The sequence below is a fragment of the Hyperolius riggenbachi genome, chromosome 4 (genome assembly GCF_040937935.1).
Source record: "Hyperolius riggenbachi isolate aHypRig1 chromosome 4, aHypRig1.pri, whole genome shotgun sequence".
Lineage (NCBI taxonomy): Eukaryota > Metazoa > Chordata > Amphibia > Anura > Hyperoliidae > Hyperolius > Hyperolius riggenbachi.
The window spans coordinates 252,051,313-252,077,816 of NC_090649.1; the positions used below are offsets into that span (position 1 = coordinate 252,051,313).

Here is a 26,504-nt window from a genome sequence, read left to right on the forward strand (position 1 = left end):
ACTTGCTATAGTTCAGTGCAATATAATTGCAATCTTCTTGGGTGCAAACAGACCGGAGCCTGATGCACTATAGCTTGTTTGCGATGATAATAAGTAGCTTAATTGTGTGTGAGTACTCATGCAAATAATGGCATAGTTCATTCAGTAAATATGGGTTGAAAACCTCAGGTAGTCAGTCTGTGCTGCTGATTCACTCACGTAACCTTGGACGACTTCAGCGGAGGCTGCTGGATCCCCGATAGGCACTCCACTGGTAAGGGCAAGGTGAAAATACTCTTAGTGGTGCAAGATGGTTCAACTGGCTGGACTGTGGGAGAGCTGCGCGCCTGATCTCACCGCTGCACGGCTTGGATCCCAGGGAACTTCCTTGTAGTGACGTCACTTGCAGTCTATCGTTTTCTCGAATGTTCCCACTGATATATATGGTAAATACATGAGGGTGCTTCGTCTCTGGTTCACTTTAAGGTCATAACCTATTCTTGCTGTGTTTTTCAGTCTGTATAAAATGATAAATGCACTCATGTATTTTGTATTTTAGCCACTACATCACAAAATTGCCACTAGTCCTGGTGTTTGGTATTGCTACATCTCCAATGATAATTCACAGGCTTCTGTCTCATTCCGTATCCTCGCTACTGTGCATAGAATTGTTCCAGTCCTCCTCTTGCACAGAACATCTGGCATCTGTTGTAGATAAGGTAATTCTTTGAAAGTGGCTAACAATTTTCAGGAAAAAAAAAATTATTTATATATATATATATATATATATATGTGTTTGCAAAAGTATTCGGCCCCCTTGAAGTTTTCCACATTTTGTCACATTACTGCCACAAACATGAATCACATTTTATTGGAATTCAACGTGAAAGACCAATACAAAGTGCTGTACACGTGAGAAGTGGGACGAAAATCATACATGATTCCAAACATTTTTTACAAATAAATAACTGCAAAGTGGAGTGTGCATAATTATTCAGCCCCCTTTGGTCTGAGTGCAGTCAGTTGCCTATAGACATTGCCTGATGAGTAATAATGACTAAATAGAGTGCACCTGTGTGTAATCTAATGTCAGTAAAAATACAGCTGCTCTGTGATGGCCTCAGAGGTTGTCTAAGAGAATATTGAGAGCAACAACACCATGAAGTCCAAAGAACACAAAAGACAGGTCAGGGATAAAGTTATTGAGAAATTTAAAGCAGGCTTAGGCTACAAAAAGATTTCCAAAGCCTTGAACATCCCACAGAGCGCTGTTCAAGCGATCATTCAGAAATGGAAGGAGTAAGGCACAACTGTAAACCTACCAAGACAAGGCCGTTCACCTAAACTCACAGGCCGAACAAGGAGAGCACTGATCAGAAATGCAGTCAAGAGGCCCATGGTGACTCTGGATGAGCTGCAGAGATCTACAACTCAGGTGGGGGAATCTGTCCATAGAACAACTATTTGTCGTGCACTGCACAAAGTTAGCCTTTATGGAAGAGTGGCAAGAAGAAAGCCATTGTTAACAGAAAAGCATAAGAAGTCCCGTTTGCAGTTTGCCACAAGCCATGTGGGGAAACAGCAAACATGTGGAAGAAGGTGTTCTGGTCAGATGAGACCAAAATTGAACTTTTGGGCCAAAATGCTATGTCTGGCGGAAAACTAACACTGCACATCACTCTGAACACACCATATCCACTGTCAAGTATTGTGGTGGCAGCATCATGCTCTGGGGGTGCTTCTCTTCAGCAGGGACAGGGAAGCTGGTCAAAGTTGATGGGAAGATGGATGGAGCCAAATACAGGGCAATCTTGGAAGAAAACCTCTTGGAGTTTGCGAAAGACTTGAGACTGGGGCGGAGGTTTCCAGTAGGAAAACCACCCTAAAGATAAAGTCAGGGCAACAATGGAATGGTTTAAAACAAAACATATCCATGTGTTAGAATGGCCCAGACAAAGTCCAGATCTAAATCTAATCGAGAATCTGTGAAGATCTGAAAACTGCTGTTCACAAACGCTGTCCATCTAATCTGACTGAGCTGGAGCTGTTTTGCAAAGAAGAATGGGCAAGGATTTCAGTCTCTAGGTGTGCAAAGCTGTTAAGAGACATACCCTAAAAGACTGGCAGCTGTAATTGCAGCAAAAGGTGGTTCTACAAAGTATTGACTCCGGGGGCTGAATAATTACGCACACCCCACTTTGCAGTTATTTTTTTTTTTAAATGTCTGGAATCCTGTATGATTTTCATTCCACTTCTCACATGTTCACTTTGTGTTGGTCGTTCATGTGGAATTCCAATAGAATTGATTCATGTTTGTGGCGGTAATATGAGAAAATGTGGAAAACTTCAAGGGGGCCGAATACTTTTGCAAGCCACTGTATGTATATATATGTATATATATATATATATATATATATATATATATATATATATATATATATATATATATATATATATATATATATATATATATATATATATATATATATATATATACACACACTGTGTGTGTGTGTGTGTGTGTGTGTGTGTGTGTGCGCGTGTGCGTGTGCGTGTTTGATGCAGGATTTATAACGATTTTTAAACTAAACTATTTCTTAGCAAAAGCTTCCCACTATGGAGGCAGCCATATTTGTTTCCTGTTAAGCAATATCGGTTGCCTGGCTATATTGCTGACCTCCTGCCTCTAATCCTTTTAGCCACAGACCCTGAACAAGCATGCAGCAGATTAGGGGCTTGATTCACAAAGCGGTGCTAACTGTTTAGCACGGGTGTGCTAAACAGTTAGCACGTAAAGTGCCGTTCGCCGACTTTTGCGCGCGCAAAGTGCTGCGATTCGCACGATCGCGGACTTTTGTGCTCGCAATAGTCCGCGATCATGCGAATTGTGGCACTTTGCGCGCGCAAAAGTCCGCGAACGGCACTTGACGTGCTAACAGTTTGCACAGCTTTGTGAATCAAGCCCTAGGTGTTTCTGACATTATTGTCGGATCTGACAAGATTAGCTGCATGCTTGCTTCTGGGGGTATTCAAACACTACTGCAGCCAAATAGATCAGCAAGGCTGCCAGGCAATTGGTATTGTTTGACAGGTAATAAATATGGCAACCTCCATATTCTTTTTACTATAGTGTTCATTTAAGAACTCCTACACAATAAAGACCTGTTACTGAACACACCAGATCAGGGCTAGCGAAACAGACCAAAATGGCGCCGATAAATTTGGGTGCACTGGCATAGGCCGTTATGTGAATTACGGCTATAGTGGCTCTCAGACAGTAGTTTGGGTGCCGTCAAAAGACTGAGCCCATATTACTTTAAAAAACGTGTAATTCGTCAGCCAGCAATAGCAGTGTTAAATGCTGGTGGTGGGTTCGGGAGGTTGATGCTGGTGGTGGGTTCGGGAGGTTGATGCTGGTGGTGGGTTCGGGAGGTTGATGCTGGTGGTGGGTTTGGGAGGTTGATGCTGGTGGTGGGTTCGGGAGGTTGATGCTGGTGGTGGGTTCGGGAGGTTGATGCTGGTGGTGGGTTCGGGAGGTTGATGCTGGTGGTGGGTTCGGGAGGTTGATGCTGGTGGTGGGTTCGGGAGGTTGATGCTGGTGGTGGGTTCGGGAGGTTGATGCTGGTGGTGGGTTCGGGAGGTTGATGCTGGTGGTGGGTACGGGAGGTTGAAGCTGGGGGTGGGTTTGGGAGGTTGATGCTGGTGGTGGGTTCGGGAGGTTGATGCTGGTGGTGGGTTCGGGAGGTTGATGCTGGTGGTGGGTACGGGAGGTTGAAGCTGGGGGTGGGTTTGGGAGGTTGATGCTGGTGGTGGGTTTGGGAGGTTGATGCTGGTGGTGGGTTCGGGAGGTTGATGCTGGTGGTGGGTTCGGGAGGTTGATGCTGGTGGTGGGTTCGGGAGGTTGATGCTGGTGGTGGGTTTGGGAGGTTGATGCTGGTGGTGGGTTCGGGAGGTTGATGCTGGTGGTGGGTTCGGGAGGTTGATGCTGGTGGTGGGTTCGGGAGGTTGATGCTGGTGGTGGGTTCGGGAGGTTGATGCTGGTGGTGGGTTCGGGAGGTTGATGCTGGTGGTGGGTTCGGGAGGTTGATGCTGGTGGTGGGTTCGGGAGGTTGATGCTGGTGGTGGGTTCGGGAGGTTGATGCTGGTGGTGGGTTCGGGAGGTTGATGATGGTGGTGGGTACGGGAGGTTGAAGCTGGTGGTGGGTTCGGGAGGTTGATGCTGGTGGTGGGTTCGGGAGGTTGATGCTGGTGGTGGGTACGGGAGGTTGAAGCTGGGGGTGGGTGCGGGGCACAGGTAGTCTGTTTCACGCGTGCTTCTTTTGAGCTTATACATTTTACAGATACACGCCAGTCCAACATCATGCATTCAGCCATTTCAGAGTTTATGCACCTCACCAGTGCATGGCATAGCTTGATATGTCTCTGTGGGATAAGCATAGACCAGCGCTACGGAATTATGATTATTCATTTATAAAGCTCCAGCGTATTCCGTGGCACTGTACAAAGTAAAAAAACATGGGGTACAAAATAATACAGGCAATGGTGTACACCAAAATACAGAATTGGTACAAAATGCAGAATTGGTATTTACATTGACAAAGTAATGCGATGTATAAAATGTATAACAAATTGCAAGACACAAAATTCCAACACAAGACAAAAAAAAGGGTGAGAGAGACATGCCCTTCCGAGCTAACAATCTAAAGGAAAGTGTGTGTGTGTGTGTGTGTGTGTGTGTGTTGGGGGGGGGGGGGGGGGGGCGTGTCGGGGGGTGTAACCTAGTGGTGTAGTGGATAGCACTCTCACCTTGCCGTCAGAGCTATCTAAACACGCATTAGATACATTTTTCAAAAAATGTGCAAAGAAAATGTTGCAACTTTCTTTACAACATTCCTGTCTATGGCAAAAAGGGGTACAGCGACCCCAAGTGTGTCCCTACAGATCTATCACTTGAGAGTAGTGGAATTCTAGGCCTGGGCCAATTACTGCTGAAGTTCTAAACTCCGGATACCTTACACCCAAAGGTGATTAACACCAGGATCTTTTACCTCTGTCTTATGGAAACAACATAGCCTCACGCTATATCTGTATGGCACTCTGCCCTGAGCCAGATACGTGTAAACACAGGAGGAAGCGCTAGTGAACAGCTGAATGTAGCTCCACTGCTGCATTGGTTTGCTCGAAATCACATATCGCTGACATGCTCCCAAAGAGTGACATTTTTCTTCCAGCGCAATCATCTGAATCAATCGAATTTGGACAAAAATCGATAATTTTTAAATCATTTGTAGTATTGATTTCTAGCAGATACCATCAAATTATCTAATCGACCAGATAACAATATAAAATATTAACCGCTGTATGGCCACTTTTAGAGGAATGTTCCTTTATCATCTGGGATCTCATCTGTTTATCCTATATAATAAAACTGAGGGGTCCCTGCGTCATCAGTGTTGTGTGTCCGTGTGTTTTTTTTACTGCGCGTGTGCACAGAATGGACAGACAGGATCAGGATGTTCCAGGGGGCCGGGCGGGGGTGCGCGTGGTGGGCAGATGCACGCTGGCATGTGGCGGCAATGACTAGAGCCCCGTTTTTAAACAGGCATTAGGCCTAATGTTTACATAATCTCCTTGTGAAGAGGTGCTTTCCTTCCACTGTTCTCCCCTCAAATTCAATGGGCACTACAACCCTGAACATTAGGGAGGGAAATCTCAAATGTGCAAGCACGATGGGTGTGATCCTGCAATGTACCTTTTTGTAATGTAGCACCCCTTGTCTAGACAAGAGGTGATGGGGGGATGTGATGTGGAAACATTTATACATGTAAATGAGCTGCATTTTACCTTTCAGTTGACAATTGAATCTAAACCTTTTTATACATTTTTTCCTTACAGCTCCTTCTGTCCAACTTTTTTCCATTCAAGCTCAGCGGAAAAGTACTGCAGGTTCTCATCACTATATTTTTGTACCATGATTTTTCAGTCCATAATTTTATCAAAGGACTTCAGGTAAACCAAACAACAAAGTTAATTTTATGCAGAAAAGTAACAAATAGTGTCTGCAAATGTAAATATATTGCTATAAGGACTATGAGCTTTGGTTAGATACTACAGGATAGCAACAGCACATTGTTTACAAGTAGACTGGTAAGGCAACTGTGAGCTCCTGTAGCCATACTTCTGCTGTTATTGATTTCATAGTTTTATTGCTGTCGTAGTTGCCACAGCTTCCTATTGGTCCTGCAGCTACTGTAATCCCCTGCAGCTGAAGAGCACTTAGGGGATCACCATCACTCTACCCCTGGCCTACTGCAGAGAATTATGTAATTGGGAGCTTGCTGAAATGGATACTAATGGCTACTTCTACTGGTTCCAGTTGTTGTGTCTTCTTGTTTCAGCTTCTTCATGCCCGTGTGTCCTCTATGTCTAGTGTTGTGTCTTCTGGGTCTCTCTGATGCCGCCATCACCCAACCTTACTTCAGGTCCCTCTGTACATTGGTGGGCAAGAACATCCTGCACTAAGCTCTCCGCACTTATGGAGGGAATAATGGCTATGGAATGGGTGGTGGAGAGGATTCTTCACTATAGCAACCTGAAAATAAGCTGGGATTTGATATGTGGCCATCTTTTGGCCAAATAAAAATTAGTTTATATTGAGTAATATATATGTAATATTAGTTTATATTGAGTAATTATGAAAAATACACTATGCCCATACGCATGCTTCCTTTACTATACTCACTAGAAAGGGATACAAGCTGTGCCATTGACTAAAAAAAGGTTTGGGAGAGCTGTCTCCAGGAGCAGAGAATAAGGATGAAGAAGTGCACATAGAATAGCTGTACTAGTCTCCCTCTTGGCCTTGGTGGGACTGGGAAGGAACCAGCATAGTGGATATGGCACAGGACATCAACTGCAGCAGAGGTATGGCCCTGTTCCCAGTGATCATTTGCGTTGCAGAATAATGCTGCATGTCGACTCACTGCCTGTACAATTCTATTGGCCTGTTCACAGTAACGGATTACATTTTTCTAACTCGCTGCATGCAGGCTTTGTATTAAGGTCTAAGTCCAGTCTCCTTTGTAGTTCACAGTCGTTATAAGGTGTGAGTAATGCAGCTAACAACTGCACACTACAAGCAATTCAGATTCAGATTCCGCTTTTTAATCTGTTTTTACTTCCGATTCAGATTCAGATTTGCAGTTTGCTCCTTGCACACTGTAAATCTGAATCTGAATCGGAGGTAAAAACTGATTAAAAAGCGGAATCTGAATCGGAATCGCGTGCAGTGTGCAAGAGGCCTAAACCTAGCCTAAAGCTCTGGTCTACATATATACCTATAAAGTGCCCTTACTGAGTTATATCTGCATTAATCATCAGTGTAATTTCTGGAAGTATTTCACAACACTGGCTAGGCTGTAGTTACATGATTACGCCTACAAGAAGCTGCTGAAGCAAATACATGCTGGGAAAGAACGTTGTCATCTTTTCATACTACATTCCTCCTCTAACATGCGTCTCATTTAGCAGCTTCCTGTAATCATCGAGTCTGGGAGACACAGACAGACTTACGAACCCAGGGAAAGCAGACTATGCTAACACTGTCAGCAGAAGACCCTCGATGTCGAGATTCACTTCCTGCTGCACTTCCCAAAATATGCTGCACAAGGGAAACCTTCTTTTAAGAAATCATCAGGGAAAATTAAAAAAAAAATGAGCTTTACTTACCCGGGGCTTCCTCCAGGCCCTGGCAGCGGACATGTCCCTCAACGCAGCTCCAGTGGCTCCCGGTCCCCTCCATTGCAGATGCCAACCTCGCCAGGCATCTGGCGCGAGCGCCGCCGTCAACCACTCACATGTAGTCTGGAGTGTTCTGCGTAGTTGCAGTAGTTCTGCGCCTGCGCAGAACACTCCAGACCACATGCGAGTTAATGACAGCGTGCTCGCGCAGGCGCAGTAAATGCCGACCTGGCGAGGTTGGCATCTGCAATGGAGAAGACCGGGCGCCACCGGAGCTGCGGCGAGGGACATGTCGGCTGCCAGGGGCTGGAGGAAGCCACGGGTAAGTAAAGCTCATTTTTTTCCCCCTGATGATTACTTTAAGAAATTGATGAGAGAAAACTCTACATTCTACTAGGAGAAGAGGAATCCACAGTGACAATCGCTGCACACTATGTCACAGCATGCCACAGACTGAGAGGAGCATAACGGAACTATAAACCCAAAAATGCCCATGAACTGATTACCCACTGTACTCCTACCCCACCTTTTTCCATGTCCCCATTTCACCCTCCTTTGGCAATGCCTGTATGACTCTTGGTCATGCCAATAAAGCTATCTTTGATTTGATAAAAGTAAGGCTTTTTAGGTTCAAAACAAAAATAAGTTTTGCGATGCTATATACTGTAAGCAACAGGTAGTACAGAACAATCATTTTACACACAATATTATTAATTTTGTACACAGTACATATAGTGACTTTAGTTTCGCTTTAAAGAGAACTAACCATCTGTATCTGAGTAGCATAATTGTTCACTCCTTGCTGCCCTCTCCACTTGCATTGCTTAAGGGTGCCTCCACACCCTTGTTCCCCTTGCATGTACCGGTGTGTACAAATTTGTGTTACTCGGTATGCCAGGCTGTGGGCACACTGCCGGAGAATGAATGCCAGGTGTGGCAGCAGCGTGGAACTCAGTCAGGCAGGTAAGGTTTTTCAGATAGGCAATGGAAGCACAGTCTCTCATAGACCTACCGGGTACTAGCATAAACAGTGGAGTGACATTTGTCCCTTACATGCACATCTAAGCACAGCAGCACCCGCACCTAGACATGTCATTAGGTGGTTTTCTACTGCTGTGTAACCACACCGCATGCCAACAGCTCACAGGTGTGGCTACAAATGCTCCCTCTTGGCTGAATTGAATAGCAAATGGAAGGCACTTGTTTACTAGCAGATCAGAGGCTGAACTGCGCATTTAGGTTTACATGACAGAAACCAGGGGGAAAAAAATATATTACACCTGATGCAGCCATGGTGCAGGAAAGTCTTGAGGATCTTCTCCCCCCAAGCATTATGTCCCCCTTGTGCCTTAAGTCCCCCTTGTACCTCGTGTCCCCCTTGTGCCTTATGTCTCACTTGTACCCTTTGTGTCAATAAACAAAAGATACAGCAGAAGCATTTTTTGCAATGTTTACACAGCTCAGTACACTTCAACACAATCTAATAATTGTAAGTGTCAATGGCAATCTTATCAATTAACAGTATAGTGAAAAGTTTGAGTAATAACCCTTCTTTGGGTAACTTGGAAACCATTTACAGTATATATTTTTGTGCTACCGCTTTTATGCTGTGTTTAGTTGACACTGAGTAGATGGAATTTGAGTTTTTTCCCACTTTAACTGAAGCTTTATAACATATTTTAGTAAGCTCTCTTGCTACTCACAGATTGTTTTGCATATCAACCATTAAGTGGCAGTGTGATACAGCCCAGTTGTCAAACCAGTGCATGCAGGATTCAGGCTTTGGCTAGTACATGCCTGCATTAATATTGGTGAGTCTTGTCTTTCCCCTGCTTTGTGCTTTCTTTCATCTTTTTCTTTACCTGAGATCATATGATCTATTTGTTGATGGAAAGGTCACTGTTCTTTTGATATTTATATTATGCATTATTTACTGTAGAAGCTGTGATGTATCTTTTAAAGAGATTATAAATTAATTGTTCTCTGCTTTTTCTTGCAGCTTTCTGTAGTAGAACATTTTTACACACAGCCCCTCAGTGTTTTATGTTGTGACCTTCCAGAGATGAGAAACCGTGTAAAGAAGTTATCGCATAACCAATGTGAAAACATTCGTCATTTGACCTCTTTTAGAAGGCAAGTATGCATAGTCTTATATGGACGAAAGTAGAAAGCCCTAATTAAAGCTGTTCACAAGAGCAGTGTTATTGGGACCCACTTCCATAATTATTGGATCTTGATAAACTGACAATTTCATTTCTAAATATAAGAAGCTATGAAACTAAACTGTTTGCTGACTAGTTTTGAATTGGTACTTCTGTTATACTGCACTGTGCATGCATCATAACTTTAGGAAATGTGATAACCAAGTCTTTTAGTGTAACCTGCTGCATTTCGGAATTGGCTACTTTATTTCACCGCTTAGTGCTCAGAGAGATACCCTCTACCATACAGGTAGCTAAATTGTGGCCGTGTCATGTAATTACTGATCACCACTTAGTGCTCAGAGAGATACCCTCTACCATACATGTAGCTAAATTGTGGCCGTGTCATGTAATTACTGATCACCACTTAGTGCTCAGAGAGATACCCTCTACCATACATGTAGCTAAATTGTGGCCGTGTCATGTAATTACTGATCACCACTTAGTGCTCAGAGAGATACCCTCTACCATACTTGTAGCTAAATTGTGGCCGTGTCATGTAATTGCTGATCACCACTTAGTGCTCAGAGAGATGCCCTCTACCATACATGTAGCTAAATTGTGGCCGTGTCATGTAATTACTGATTATATTTAAAGGGACCCTGAGCTGAAGTTGTGGGTATGCTTATAAGCATACCCACGGCTATTCAGTAGAGAAGGGACACTTACCAGCCCCTTCAGTAAGCGCTCCTTCTCCCCGGGTGGCCGCTATAAATTACATTGAAACAAGCGACACTGAAGCAAAGTCGTGCTGTACTCCGGAACAGGAAGCCTGCGGGTCTTCTCTGTGCATGCACAGGCTTCCTAGCTACTTTGTCCCCTCCACTCGTGAACTGCATAATGATGCGCGACAGAGATAGGTGGAAGAAGCCAGGAGACGATGCACAGGCTTCCTGTTTACTAAATAGAGGTGGGTATGCTTATGTGCATACCCACGGCTTCTGCTCAGGGTCCCTTTAAAGAATACATATGCCAAAAATAATAAATGCTGCTAGTTACCCCTGGTTGGGGTTTCCTCCAGCCTCTTGAAGTCTCTGTGTCACTCGCCGCAGCTCCGCTGGCAGCCACTCTCCTGGGGTCCCCTCTGCAGCGGCCCCCCAACAGGTTGGCGGCCTCTGCACTTGTGCACACACACCGCTTACATGGACGGGGGCATTCTGTGAAGTCACAGAGCTACTGCGCCTGCGCAGAACGCTCCTGGGCACGTGGCCCCAAGCACTGTGCATGCACAGAAGTCGCCGGCGTGGCTGGGTCATATGCATATGCACAAGAGTGGTTATCAGTCGCATAGAGGGAAAAAGAAACAGATTATATCTAAAGTATGCTTAATCTGAAAACTAGTTCAAAATGATTATTAATTTGCAGTATACATGAAAGTAACTTTTCCTGAGAGCTGCGCTTAGAACGTTTTGTAGCAAGTGAAAAAGGCAGTTGGTACTACAGTAACTCCAGGGTGGGAAGGGCTAGCTTCAAAGTATCAAACTTTTCTAGAACACCTGCTCAGTAAAGGAACGGTGTGCTCTGGCCAGATGAGAACATGTCACTTTCTAGACATATAGAGATGAAGGTCGGCACTGCCGGGTCACTTTATTTGCATGTGCACACAAGCCTCTAAGGGCCTGTTTCCACTATATGCAGATTCTGCATGCAGAAAAACTGACTCCAATGAATGCCTATGGGCCTGTTTCTACTTAACGCGATTCTTCTGATGCTGATTTCCCTTAGACATTCATTGGAGCCAGTTTTTTGCATCCAGAACCTGTGTGTAGTGAAAATAGGCCCTAATGAAGCACCCAGCGTGAAATGGCCTTTAGGCTTTTAGTACCCGGCAGCACCTACTCCAGTATGTGTGAGTTCATTTGACTGTGTTCACGTGTGTAAATTTATGCCGTTTTCACATTCAGATAAAGTAACCCAACGGTGCTGACTATCATCTCAATTAGGGATAATCAATGAGATGCAAATGTTTCTGAGTTCATGCTAGATTATGTACATATTTATGCAGGTTGAAAATGGACCAACCAATTTAAACCAGGATGGGGCTTGATTGGTCTACTTTCAAGCTGCAAATATTTGCATAAAAATGTACATGATTCTGCATGAACTCGGAAATATTTGTGTCTCATTGATCATCCCTAATCTCTATATATGCCTGGAAAGAGTCGAGCTTAGGCCTGCCATTTCCTTGCACCTCTTAAATCCTGATATTAAATCTTAAATCTTAATATTGGTTCTTTGATGTGATGGTTGGCTTTATTGATCATTTGGTCCTCTAACTTGATAACTTCAAACAATGGCTGTCTGTTGAATGTGTAAGAATGACTTTTAAGGCCCATACACAAGTCGGATTTTTGCGAGCGACCCGTCGTTTGAACGTTCCGCCGTTCGCACGTCAAATCCGGCGTGTGTACAGACTATCGTTCGGGTGATAATACTGGTTTTCAGCGATCTGCTGAAAACCAGTCTTATCACCCGAACGATAGTCTGTACACACGCCGGATTTGACGTGCGAACGGCGGAACGTTCAAACGACGGGTCGTTCGCAAAAATCCGACCTGTGTATGGGCCTTTATACTAGAAGCAATGTTCCTTCCATGAATACAAATGCTTGGATCAACTTAGTACCATTGTTTTATATCTACAGGAGAGGGATTTTTGTATGCCAATCATGATTAGCCAAAGGGGTATGTACAGAGAATTGTGTTAAAGTCTTACCATAGCTGGTTGGATTGGGTAACTATTTTATAGGTCGCTTACAGTGGAATTCCAGCTATTCCTTCTGCATAATATTAACATACATTCTATATTAGTTTTGCTGGTTTGAAAAATAAATCAGTTGCCTGTATTTTGCCTGTAAAGCTGCTGATTTCCCATGATCCTTTGCAGCATTAATGCACTCTGTGGCTGCAGTGGGCGGTAGTGTCTGATAGAGCAACACTTGAAACAGATTTGTTGTGACCGCACAAACTCTACCTAGTTGCTCATACAATACAAATCTTAGTAAACATTCTAGTTACTAGAGTTGCTGCACGAGAAGCCATCAACCTGTGAATGCAGCAGTAATGTTGGTTTGATTTAATTGGGGCAATAATGCAGTATGCTTGCATTTATTGTACCATCTTCTTATAAGACAGGCATATGAACCCCAGTATGTATAATATACCATGTTACTAACTGCTTATAGTTCCACCAAACGAGATGCAGCGTGAGCTGATAAAAGCTTGAATAATTTCTCCTTCACTAATTCTACAAGGTTAGAGTTCAGGGAAGTACTGATACTGGCTCATTTTTGCCATGTACAGGGAATGCAGAATTATTAGGCAAATGAGTATTTTGACCACATCATTCTCTTTATGCATTTTGTCTTACTCCAAGCTGTATAGGCTCGAAAACCTACTACCAATTAAGTATATTAGGTGATGTGCATCTCTGTAATGAGAAGGGGTGTGGTCTAATGACATCAACACCCTATATCAGGTGTGCATAATTATTAGGCAACTTCCTTTCCTTTGGCAAAATGGGTCAAAAGAAGGACTTGACAGGCTCAGAAAAGTCAAAAATAGTGAGATATCTTGCAGAGGGATGCAGCACTCTTAAAATTGCAAAGCTTCTGAAGCGTGATCATCGAACAATCAAGCGTTTCATTCAAAATAGTCAACAGGGTCGCAAGAAGCGTGTGGAAAAACCAAGGCGCAAAATAACTGCCCATGAACTGAGAAGAGTCAAGGGTGCATCTGCCAAGATGCCACTTGCCACCAGTTTGGCCATATTTCAGAGCTGCAACATCACTGGAGTGCCCAAAAGCACAAGGTGTGCAATACTTACTATAATAAGGCTGAAAGACGACCACCACTGAACAAGACACACAAGCTGAAAACGTCAAGACTGGGCCAAGAAATATCTCAAGACTGATTTTTCTAAGGTTTTATGGACTGATGAAATGAGAGTGAGTCTTGATGGGCCAGATGGATGGGCCCGTGGCTGGATTGGTAAAGGGCAGAGAGCTCCAGACCGACTCAGACGCCAGCAAGGTGGAGGTGGAGTACTGGTTTGGGCTGGTATCATCAAAGATGAGCTTGTGGGGCCTTTTCGGGTTGAGGATGGAGTCAAGCTCAACTCCCAGTCCTACTGCCAGTTTCTGGAAGACACCTTCTTCAAGCAGTGGTACAGGAAGAAGTCTGCATCCTTCAAGAAAAACATGATTTTCATGCAGGACAATGCTCTATCACACGCGTCCAAGTACTTCACAGCGTGGCTGACAAGAAAAAAACTAATGACATGGCCTCCTTGTTCACCAGATCTGAACCCCATTGAGAACCTGTGGTCCATCATAAAATGTGAGATTTACAAGGAGGGAAAACAGTACACCTCTCTGAACAGTGTCTGGGAGGCTGTGGTTGCTGCTGCACGCAATGTTGATGGTGAACAGATCAAAACACTGACAGAATCCATGGATGGCAGGCTTTTGAGTGCCCTTGCAAAGAAAGGTGGTTATATTGGTCACTGATTTGTTTTTGTTTTGTTTTTGAATGTCAGAAATGTATATTTGTGAATGTTGAGATGTTATATTGGTTTCACTGGTAAAAATAAATAATTGAAATGGGTATATATTTGTTTTTTGTTAAGTTGCCTAATAATTATGCACAGTAATAGTCACCTGCACACACAGATATCCCCCTAAAATAGCTAAAACTAAAAACAAACTAAAAACTACTTTCAAAAATATTCAGCTTTGATATTAATGAGTTTTTTGGGTTCATTGAGAACATGGTTGTTGTTCAATAATAAAATTATTCCTCAAAAATACAACTTGCCTAATAATTCGGCACTCCCTGTATACTGTAACAGGAGATAAGGTTGTATTTTTGAAGAGCAGCAAGGTCAGATGGAAATGCAATGCTCTACTGATTATAGCCTCATTTTAGGCTATTTTAAGTATAGGTAAACTAACACTTAACATGAGTTATGTATGTTTAATCCCAGTGTAAGTTTTCTCTGTAGTCTACCTTTTAACATCAATTATTATCCTAGTGCTAATAATTTTCTCTGGTACTATACTAACACCACTATAGTGCTATTATATGTAGACTTTGATGTGCCAAGGCAAAGCTGTGACTCTGTAATAGATAAAAAAAAAAATCCGGCAATCATATTCAATGCAATAAATTATCAAAGTCAAAATATTCTCACTGAAAGCAACCTTTTTTTCCCCTCTGCCCTGAGATGGTGCTGCCAATAATGCATGCTTGTCATTCACGGGATGTGCTCAGCTTGTGCAAAGAGACTGGGCCAAGTCTTGTGGAATGTCATGAATTCATTATATTTACAATATTCCACAAAGCCCTGTTCAGTTCAGGAATATTATGAAACCTTCAGTACAACAGAAGGTGCTTTTATTAAGAACAAGTCCAATAAAACCCAAGTGGCCTGCTCAGTTTTTATAGCATCTCTATGCATAAATCAGGCTTCGTTTTATTAATGTACATTTTAAATGCAATTTTCCTTTTGGAATGAACTGAGCTCCTCATCAAACAAACGCAATTATGATGCATTCAGGTTTGTCAAGTAATTCATTGTCTTGTTTCAGCTATGTTGAAAATCAGACGCCGGATATGCAAATCAAGCTTCTAACAAATGATGATTATGTGAAAGTAAGTTTGATATTGTCTCATAGAGACCTGTACACTCAGTGTATTGTATGTTTTACCTAGTGGGCAGTTATTGGCTGTCTTGAGCAGTATTCAGAAGATGCAACTTGCGTGTGACATGTGATGCAGTTGTAAATCATGATGCATATTATCAGACAACCAAGAAGATTGCTGTATACAATTATGTAATCCAGCGATCAAAGTGATCATCAGATTTTGAGATATATGCGCACAACTCCTCAGGACCTTCCTAGAATGGGATCCAAGCACAGATTACAAACTTTGCATGACCGTTATCCATTTATCCCATATTTTTTATGAAATTTGGCATGAGACCCTCACTTACATTATTGAGCCACATTAATCCATGACATGCACTGATGAGGATCAACCAATTCAAAACATTCTGTATACATGTTGGATTATTGTGTATCTGTACAAATAACAAGCTGACACATCATTGCATTCAGCGGTTCTGGAGGCGTGTTTAGCTTTTGGGGACATAAAGGGACAATTTGCATATTCAACAGTGATGCATTGTGGGAGACCTCTTATGCTCACTCCAATCTGAATAATCACAAATACCTTCTGCTTTGAGATGGCAAATTTCTGTTATACATCAGGAATAACTGAATTGGTTGCTTCCATAGAAGAAAGGTGGGAGTCTGAGGTCTCATCCATTTCGAAGCTCTAGCTTTCTTACCCATGAATAACGTCTATTAAAATTTGATCACAGTTTGAATAATTCCCTTTATAATGTAGACCAAATAAACATAACTCAGGTGTCTGAGTCCCAGATCATATGCCAGATATCGTCACCTGTCTCCAAGCATCTAGGGCAGTGATGGCTAACCTTGGCACTCCAGCTGTGAGGGAACTACGAGTCCCATGAGGCATTGCAATACTCTGACAGCTCTAAGCATAACTCAGGGAGGCAGAGGCATGATGGGATTTGTAGTTTTGTCACAGTTGGAGTGCCAAGGTTAGCCATCACTGATCTAGGGCATTTATCAGTTTGCCACTTATGCATTTTCTGAAGCCTAACACGTGATATGTTCTTCATGGATGAAATATTTTAGTTTTGTTTGTTAATTATGTTTTAGATGGAGAGGGAAATCAGAAGATAGGAGGAAAAGACACCCGAGTGATATTCTACATCAAACTTAGGCATTCTCTTAGCGTACCTATCAAGTGCTGGCAATTGAAGACCCCTATAGATAATTAATGTGAGATGACACTTAAGCAAGGAAATTGGACTTCAACAGCCTGCTCAATAACCCAAAGTATTTGTAGAAGTCATCGATAACATGGAATTTAGATTGTAGCTTACTGAGAGTGGCAAACACATTATAGTACAAAAGTGCAAACCTACTGAATGAAGCCCCTGATTTTCCACTTATCCAAGATCTTTAGGTCCATTACATGTTTGAGCACAGGATTTCCCAAGAGAGGAGTGTCATCAAGGGTGCCAGTGAAGATCTGCAGCTGTTTAATGTATATCCACACTGTAAGTGCTAGTTTATGAATTGAAAGTACCAAACTAGAGTTAAAATGACAATATATTAGTGTTGTCATGAGTGAGTCCTTCTGTTGTCTATTCTTTAAGGAATCTGGCTTGGGAAGCCCAGCTGTACAACTGAGAATCAGGGAGTGCTGTAGCGCTTTCCTGTTTGGGAATCTGCCTTTTCCTAGTTTTAATCCATGGCAGCTTGGACCCCATACAAACATAGTTAGGATAAAGTTCATAGTTTAGTTAAAAAAAAAAGAAATCCATCCATCAAGTTTAAAGTTCAACCAGAAAAAAAATAAACATCAGTGCCCTGATCCCACATACATCCCAGTTGATCTGGAGTAAGTTAAAGAAAACCTGTATGTGTTTGGACTAATTAGCCATAACCCATAACAGCCACAAACAAGTTATTTCACTTTAAGATAACTCCTTGTGCTGTAAATATTTGGCTTGCTTTGATCTCTCTCTCCAAGCACAAAACATAGAAACGGAAAGCAGAAGACTTCTTTTACTGTCTCACACTGCCCCTAGTGTCAAGCGGCCATAAATACACATTATAGCAGTACTAATTAGAAGCTAGGAGATCTAACAAACAAGTTATAAAAAATGTGCCAATATAAATTGGCCTGGTGCACTTGCAAGCCTCTAAACAAATTTTCTGCTGTTAAAATGGGAAAAATTCCTGCCATTTTGTGCAGAACAGTACCTAGCATAAGTTTGGATTAGGAGTAGTACTTTACAGAGGGTAGTAGTACTTCTTATTTCAGCTAGTAACCTGTATCCAGCGAAGACACGTGGAAGCATGAAATCTTGCTGGTTAATAGGGAATCAAGTATTTGTTTCACTCATTACAATGCACATCGAGCTCAGACATTGGGGCACTGAGCTTTTAAAGGGTTCTTTCGTTGTTATTCTGTCTCTCGCAACTACAGTAAACCTACCATTATAATTATAGACTGGTCATTTCTTGGTCAGAGGGCAAATAAGCAACATGAGCAAGGGGATGAACTTCTGGTTGAACTTAATGGACAGATGTCTTTTATTCAACCAAACTATGTAACTATGAATAAAATCCTTCTTTCCCTCACTGTACATATTCCCTGCAGGATTTTGCCCATCTCCATTTTCTCAAATCAGCCCTGTTTGAGTGTCACGGAGTGGCAGCGTCTATCAGACAGATCTTTTTAGTGTAATGACTATTTAACTATAATGACGTTTCTTGAAGGATTGTGATCTTAACGTTACAAGCAGTTGATAGATAAGAATGGTAATTAGCTGGTAAAGGTGAACACTTCCATGCTTTTGTACATTGAGATTCGGTCAGGCAAGAGAACATAACATAGTTTATGAAAGCCAAATTGGGCCTTATTAATAGACGCACTCCTTTCTTTTTGAATGCCTTGGCTTTGCACACAAAAGAGAAAATGACTAATTGCATGTTTTAGAGTCTCTTATGGCACATCACACAGTATGGATTTTTATACTCAGTCATGCTCGATTGATGCAGCTTTTTCTGCCTTTCAGCAGCTGCTAGTTTTTATCATTTCAGAATTGCTTTTCTGGGCTCCTGTGGGGACACTTCAGTATGCTTGTCTTGTTCTCCAGGAGTAATTGGCAGACTATTGATTTTCCTTTTTTCGTTAACATATTCCTGTTTAACTCTTCTAGTTGCAACTTTGAAGCACATGGACACACAGTGTGTGCATTCTACACACGTAATCCAGGATAACACAAGGACACCAGGCTTTCTTTCCTGGAGTAATAGATGACCACAGCTATCCATAAAGGCATCCTTTGAGAAATGTACTTTCAGTGTTCTATCATCACTTACATTTATCATAGCTATAGAAGCAAGCTTATCACAACATGACCTGGATTCCCTGTTCTCCAGAAGGAGCTTCTTGATGAGTCAGTTAAAATACAAAACATCTGAATGTGAGAATCACATTATACGTTATAAGGAAAGATATACTACTTAGCTGGAAAAACAAACTCATTAGAGGTCACCTCAGACTTCTGTGAACAGGGTAACATCATTTGCTATTTGTCACCTCTAAACAGGCTCCTGTTTTTAGACTAGTAGTTATACATGTTAATTATTCAAACCTCTTAGATGGCTTGCTTTTTAGTTTGTTTTCCAGAAAAGTTGAAAAAAACTCCAGTTGTATTGAGATATATTAGTTTTGTCATCAGCTGCTTCTGATCTCTCAAGGACACCAAAGTCTAAAGTCATTGCCGCATAAGAGAATCCGCCTGATAACATCAAGGGTTATGTTAGCTTCTGTGATTTTTTTTTTTTTACAAGTTCTTTATGCTTAGAAATTCTAACAGCAAACTGTGCACTGTACATTGCCATTTTTTGTTAATCTGGTTATAATGGGTATTAAGCCTAATTCACACTGGATGGATCAAAAACTGATCCGTGTAAAAACGGATCAGTGAAATGGATCCATTTTTATTGGGCATCAGTTTGTTAGCTTCGCCAATGTGAACCGGGCCTAACAGTCACAATTTCCTGTCTCTCCCATTAGATTTGCTACACCCTTATATATAAGCCTAATCACAGAATCCTGTTCAAAGAAAAGAGTATCTCAAATGGTTTAAATTTTTGCTTTCACTTTCCTTGGAGCCTCTTCAAGTGATTTTACTGACAGGAGTGGCATTTATAACTTGGCAGTGGAGTAAACTCACCCAACTCTGGCAGACTAGCTCTCTCCTTTGTGCTTCCTTCATCTGCTGGTGCAGGTATTCCATTACTCCAGCATGCTTTTAATAAAAGTTACTTTGTATGTGAGTAACGTTCCATTGTCCGGTTTTTTTTTCTACGAGGGAGGTGAGTCCACCAACTTCCCGCTTTTAAATGGTTTTTAATCGCTTTTACTCTTGTTGGCGCCTCTGTTATACTGTTTTACAAATCAACTAGTCCACCCTTGGTGGAGGGGTGTATCCCCTTTTTCCTATCTACAGAGAGCGACTTCTTATACCTGAGTGGGGTCAGGTTATAATTCTCCCCGCCTGCTCGCCCAGTGGTTGCCTTTTGTGGCAACCTATACTTGTGAGTATAACCATTGCTTGATTACACACTTTATCATCTGCTACTAAGGTACTCCACTATATTGGGCTCTCGGTCTTGCTTTGTGTTTTTCAAGATGTATGTAATCATGTAACATTGCTATATCATGGAGTAGGGCACGGAGTGAATGTGATTATCTTATGTATTAACTCTGGTCAATCACTATTTTTTTTGCAGAAAATGACACAGGAGTTTCTGGAAAACTTGCACTCCTACCATGAAAATTATGTTCCAGTGCTGCGGTGCTTGCATCTTTTTACTTGCAGTCTCCCTAAGTATCCACTAGGGAAACAGGTGACTATAAATCTAATCTATGGAATTCTTTCTTTGTTTAAAGTGGACCTGAACTCAGACTTTCTCTCTGCTCTAAAAGATTAGCAACAGCATAATAACCTTTAAAGAAAAACATTTTTGTTACAGCTGATACAAATCATGCACTAAATCTGCAGTGTGTCTACTTCCTGCTTTCATGAAAACAGGCATAGAGTTAACATCCTGTGTTTACAAGTTAGCTGCTCTGCCGAGGCAGTCAGCTGAGAGATCAGATTTCAATTATGATTAGTCTCAGTCCTCTTCTTTGGTGGTATAGCTTCACTGAAGCCATAGCAATTTTGTGTATATGGTTGTTCAAAAAACACCACCAAAACAATTCAGATACACATACACATTATAAAAATCCCCAGTATCAACAGTTAAAGCATTAAAATGTACATGTCCTTCTCAAAAAATTAACATATTGTGATAAAATTCATTATTTTCTGTAATGTACTGATAAACATTAGACTTTCATATATTTTAGATTCATTACACACAACTGAAGTAGTTCAAGCCTTTTATTGTTTTAATATTGATGATTTTGGCATACAGCTCATGAAAACCCAAAATTCCTATCTCAAAAAATTAGCATATCATGAAAAGGTTCTCTAAACGAGCTATTAACCTATTTATCTGAATCAACTAATTAACTCTAAACACCTGCAAAAGATTCCTGAAACTTTTAAAAACTCCCAGCCTGGTTCATTACTCAAAACCGCAATCATGGGTAAGACTGCCGACCTGACTGCTGTCCAGAAGGCCATCATTGACACCCTCAAGCAAGAGGGTAAGACACAGAAAGAAATTTCTGAACGAATAGGCTGTTCCCAGAGTGCTGTATCAAGGCACCTCAGTGGGAAGTCTGTGGGAAGGAAAAAGTGTGGCAGAAAACGCTGCACAATGAAAAGAGGTGACCGGACCCTGAGGAAGATTGTGGAAAAGGACCGATTAGACGTGTATGTACAGTGCCTAGCACACAAATAACTATGCTGTGTTTTTCTTTCTCTGCCCGAAAGAGTTAATTATCAGGTATGTAAGTGACTGACTCAGTCCTGACTCAGACAGGAAGTGACTACAGTGTGGCCCTCACTGATAAAAAGAATTCCCCTTTTTATCTCTTTCTTGCCCTCAGAAGCCATTTTCTGCTAGGAAAGTGTTTTATAGTTGGGATTTCTTATCAGTGAGGGTTACACTGTAGTCACTTCCTGTCTGAGTTCGGACTGAGTCGGCCACTTGCATTCCTGATATTTGACTCTTTCAGACAGAGAAAGAAAAAAAAGAAACACAGCATAGTTATTTGTGTGCTAGGCACTGTACATATACATGTCTATCTCATCATGTCACATGTCACTTTGGGTATCCTTTAACAAACAAGATGGGGGGAGTGTAGGTTTGTCTTTAACCTGAATCCATTCTGAACACTCTGCCATCTCTGTTCCCCTCAGCTTTCATTGTCCCCCCACTCTGTCACCTCTGTCCCCCCTGTGCCCTCAGTGTACTGCAGAAATGTATTTTTTACTGGTTTAAAAAAAAAATCTTACAGCTCCCCTCTGGCAAGAGTTCCTCTCAGAAGAAGTTCCATTTCAACCTTTATAACGTATTTTGTAAAAAACACTGCTGGTGTTTTATGAACAATTTTCCTGTTGACCAATAAATCAACCGGCACTTTCCTGAATTACTTTATTGTTAGTTATAAAACCGTGAAGCCAAAGTTTCAAAACAACATTGGGTCTCTTTATCAAGGCACGATAGCTTAAGTGGCATCATCTGCAGAGGCATCACAATAATTGGGCCAAAAGGCTTGAGGGGTGAAGAACACCTCTGGACAATCATTCTACCATGATGTGTGATGCAGAATGAGAATGATAAAGAGACCAAACGTGGTCTCAAAACCAGGGCTGTGGAGTATCGAGGAGTCAGAGCAATTTTGGGTACCTGAAGTCTGAGTCGGTGATTTCATAAACTGAGGAGTTGGGTGCTTTTTGTACCGATTCCACAGCTGTGCTCAAAACATGCACAAAACGTTGGCTTTAAGGTTTTTTATCTAACAATAACATCCTTCAGGAAGTGCGGGTTGATGGGTTGTTTAACACACACTGGGAGGTGTCACCCCCCCTTCCTCCTCATCATATATACCTGGGCACTCCTAGTCTTTATTTCAATGAAATAGGCTGGCTTCACTGAAGCGTGTGACAAATATTTATTTTATTTGGTTTACTTATGTTTTAATTGTGTTTTAAAGTTAAAAAATATATATATCATGCAGTAGGAATTGTTCCTGTCCAGCCCTCTAGAAGTGAGGGGATAAAACTCGAGATGTCTCTGACACCAGATTCTTTTGTGGCTCTACAGTCAGGAAGTTCAAACCTAAGTATTCAGTTTTCCTCCCAAGCATAGTAATATAAGCAGTATTGGCAGAGCCATAGAGATGTGCAGATATTCCTTAATTAAGCGTGTAAAGCGATCAGATGGAGTTATAATAAGTTTACTGTGTCTATAAGCATCTTATGTCCCCATTTACTGTACTTGTTTACTGTATTCATTTGATATGCCAGCTATTTTCCTGTTGCAATTTTCAATATAGCCAGAAGATGGCACTAGTGGCAGAAAATAGTAATCCCTTTCTCCTAAATGTAACATGGTATGCTGTAATGATATTGCATTTATGCACAATATATCCTACATACCATACATGCTTCTCAGAACTCTGAATTTAAATTACTAAGTGATGACGTTATTTTCAAATAAATCTTTTTGTCTCCATACATCACATTGAATAATTTGCATCCATGTTTAGATATATCTAGGAGGGTAGATGAATTTAATTTAAATGTATGTTAAAAGCCACACACTGGCATATTGAACCCATCATGTGCTTCTGACAGCTTTAGCTCTACAGAATCTAAATCCATGCCACAAACTGGTGACTCTGCTGCTGCTACACATGTCCATAGCCTGTAGTGATATGTGTGTAGATTACAGTGTTTGTACTGATCCATTTACCTGTTACAAAGCAGCTGAAGTTTTTTATTATTATTATTTATTATTATTATTATTATTATTTACTAGATTTATATAGTGCCAACATATTACGCAGCGCTGTACAATAAATAGCTTTACAGACAATGATAACGGGTTGACAGAACAATACAGGTAACAGACCATAGATACAACAATGCAGGTAATAGCAAAAAGATACACAACACAATGCAGCTAGTAGTACAATGCCAGATCATAAACTGGAGTGGTAGTGGTAAAAATTACAAGTTCCAAATTCTGGGTAAAGTGCGCACAGTCAAGTATGATACACAAGGGGAAAGGGCCCTGCCAAAGGCTTACAATCTAGAGGGAGAGGTTGGTGACACAAAAGGAGGGGGTGCAGCAAGAAGTTATTGGCAGAAAGGATTAGGGCAGTGTTGAGTTGATGTAGGCCTCCTTGAAGAAGTGAGTTTTGAGTGCTTTTTTTGAAGGTGTTGAAGGTGGGAGAGAGCCTGATGGGCAGTGGGAGAGAGTTCCACAGGATGGGGGCAGCTCTAGTGAAGTCCTGCAGTCGTGCATGGGAGTGCGAGATGCGTGGGGTGGTTAAGAGGAGGTTGTTGGAGGAGCGAAGTGGGCGGCCAGGTGTATATCTGCTGACCAGATCAGAGATGTAGGTTGGGCAGGACTTGTGTGTGGATTTGTAGGCCGAGCATAGGATCTTGAAGCTAATTCTGAAGTGAATTGGAAACCAATGAAGGGATTTGCGTAGGGTAGTCGTGGAGACAGAGCGGTGGAAGGAGTAGATGAGTCTGGCTGCTGCGTTCATGATGGATTATAGGGGGGGTATGCGGTTTTGAGGGAGGCCTAACAGGAGGGAGTTGCAGTAGTCCAGGCGGGAGATAATGAGGGCATGGACAAGGAGTTTGGCAGTGTCTGGGGTCAGGAAAGGCCGAATCTTGGAGATGTTGCGTAAGTGGAAACAGCAGGCCCTAGCTATGGTTTGGATGTGGGAGGTGAAGGAGAGGGCGGAGTCCTGGGTGACACCCAGGCAGCGGGCTTGTGTGGTTGGATGAATGATTGTGCCATTGACAGTGACGTAGAGGTCAGTGGGGGGTGAGGCAGCATGGGGCGGGAAGATTAGGAGTTCAGTCTTATCCAGGTTTAATTTTAGGAACCTGGCAGACATCCAGGATGAAATAGCCGAGAGGCCAGAGGATACCTTCTCCATGGTGGTGGTGGAGAGGTCAGTGGTATTGAGGTAAATCTGGGTGTCCTCTGCATATAGGTAATAGTTGAAACCCAGAGAGGAGATGAGTTTTCTGATGGAGGCGGTGTAAATGGAGAACAGCAGAGGACCAAGAACAGAGCCTTGGGGGACCCCAACTGAAAGTGGGATGGAGGTTGAGGAGGAACCATTGAAGGAGGTCTTGAAGGAGCGATTTTAGAGGTAGGAGGAGAACCATGCTAGGGCAAGGTCTTGGATACCCACAGATTGCAGGGACTGGAGTAGCAGGGAGTGATCAACAGTGTCGAATGCAGTTTTTATAGGAATGACACCATTTCTGGTGTCAGTCACACAGAAAGCAATTTTGTAATAATATATTGCAGTCACATGTTTAAGCAGTCATACGACAAGGACTGTGTGTAATTATATGTTTTAACTGTTTATACTCGTATGCTAACATTTAGTTTTTTAAAGAAGAATGTTTCAGGTTGCCCCTCTCAAAAGATTTGTATGGGGCAAATTGATTTTTCTACTCTCTTTTGCAAGGTACACCCAATACTCAAAGCAACAGCCAAGGTTTTTTTTTTTTTTTGTTCTTTTTTCCAAGTCCAGTTTTTAATGCATTGTCCTCATGCATGCAGATTACAATGTGTTTGCAAGACCTATTTAAAAAAAACGAAACAAAAACAAATAATGTAAGTGTCCTGCTGGTGATGCAGTACGGTAGTCCCCGACTTACGAACGCCCGACTTACGAACGACCCGCCAATACGAACGGCATGAATTCTCTGTTTCCATGGGAACAAGTCTAAAAAAAATTTTTTTCAAATTGGACTTGTAGTTTTTTGAGAAAATCGATTTGAAAAAATTCAAAGAAAAAAATGGCTTTTAAACTTGTATATGCAGGCACAGAGGGCAGAGGTGGCACAGAGGAGGACACTGGAGGCACGAGGGGGCAGAGAGGAGGTAGAGGGGGCAGAGATGGCACAATGTTCAGACTTAAGAACAGATTCAGGTTAAGAACTCGTTCGTTAACTGGGGACTACCTGTACTCTGCCAGGCAGTGGGTAGGGAAACATGCAGTCATGCACAAATCTCTCTTCTTTTCAGTAGATCTGATAGTGGCACCTGATGTGCAGCCAGCCAGCAATCCACCGCATGTCACAGCAGCATTGTCACTGGGGATTAGGTAGGGTGGGATCTCAGTGATGGAGTTGTACTAAACTGGAGGATTATTTCTTGCAATTCTAAAGTACAATAAATCAGGCCCTGCATTTTAAAACTACATTTTAACAGATATTATAGATTTATTATTTTAAATTATGCATTAGAAAGGAACCTTTCCAGCTCTGTAATTACTAAGGGAATACTGGAGTTAGAGGACATGGTGGCTTTCAATGCAACCCTCTCCTTTCTTCCTTCCTTCTCTTATAAGAATGGTAATTGGCAGATCTTCTGGTTTCATTAGGTTGGAATAACATGAATCAAGCAATTCAGCCAGAGAATCAGAACATGTAATCTGCATACTTGCCCTAGAATAGATCAATGATTCACAAAGCCTTGCAGACATAGAATCAATACACTAGTCAGACAAAAGGTTAGAAGGTTGCAAATATAAAGTGAACTCCTTTGTAGCTACTTGAAGTTGAACCTCTGTTAGGAAGCAATGGAGGTTGTTGTTAGACATAATTGTGAAGACAAAGGGGGATAAGAGGCGTCCAGATGTAAGTAAGTTTTATCATCGTCTGGGTGCCTCTTATCCCCCTTTGTGTCACACACCCTCCTTTGGCGTAGTCTTTTTGGTCAGGGCTTTCTACCCCTACAACCATCTAGAG

General features: G+C 42.0%; 1 protein-coding gene across 1 annotated transcript in view; it reads left to right on the forward strand.

Annotated features, from left to right (window-relative positions):
* Positions 1-26,504, forward strand: part of ORC3 (origin recognition complex subunit 3) — a 149,045-nt gene that overhangs the window by 42,143 nt on the left and 80,398 nt on the right. Inside the window, exons 9-13 of the mRNA XM_068231129.1 lie at positions 539-698; positions 5,875-5,988; positions 9,719-9,852; positions 15,508-15,571; positions 20,329-20,445. Of these exons, the coding sequence (XP_068087230.1) occupies positions 539-698; positions 5,875-5,988; positions 9,719-9,852; positions 15,508-15,571; positions 20,329-20,445 (589 nt within the window). The remainder of the gene's footprint in view (positions 1-538; positions 699-5,874; positions 5,989-9,718; positions 9,853-15,507; positions 15,572-20,328; positions 20,446-26,504) is intronic.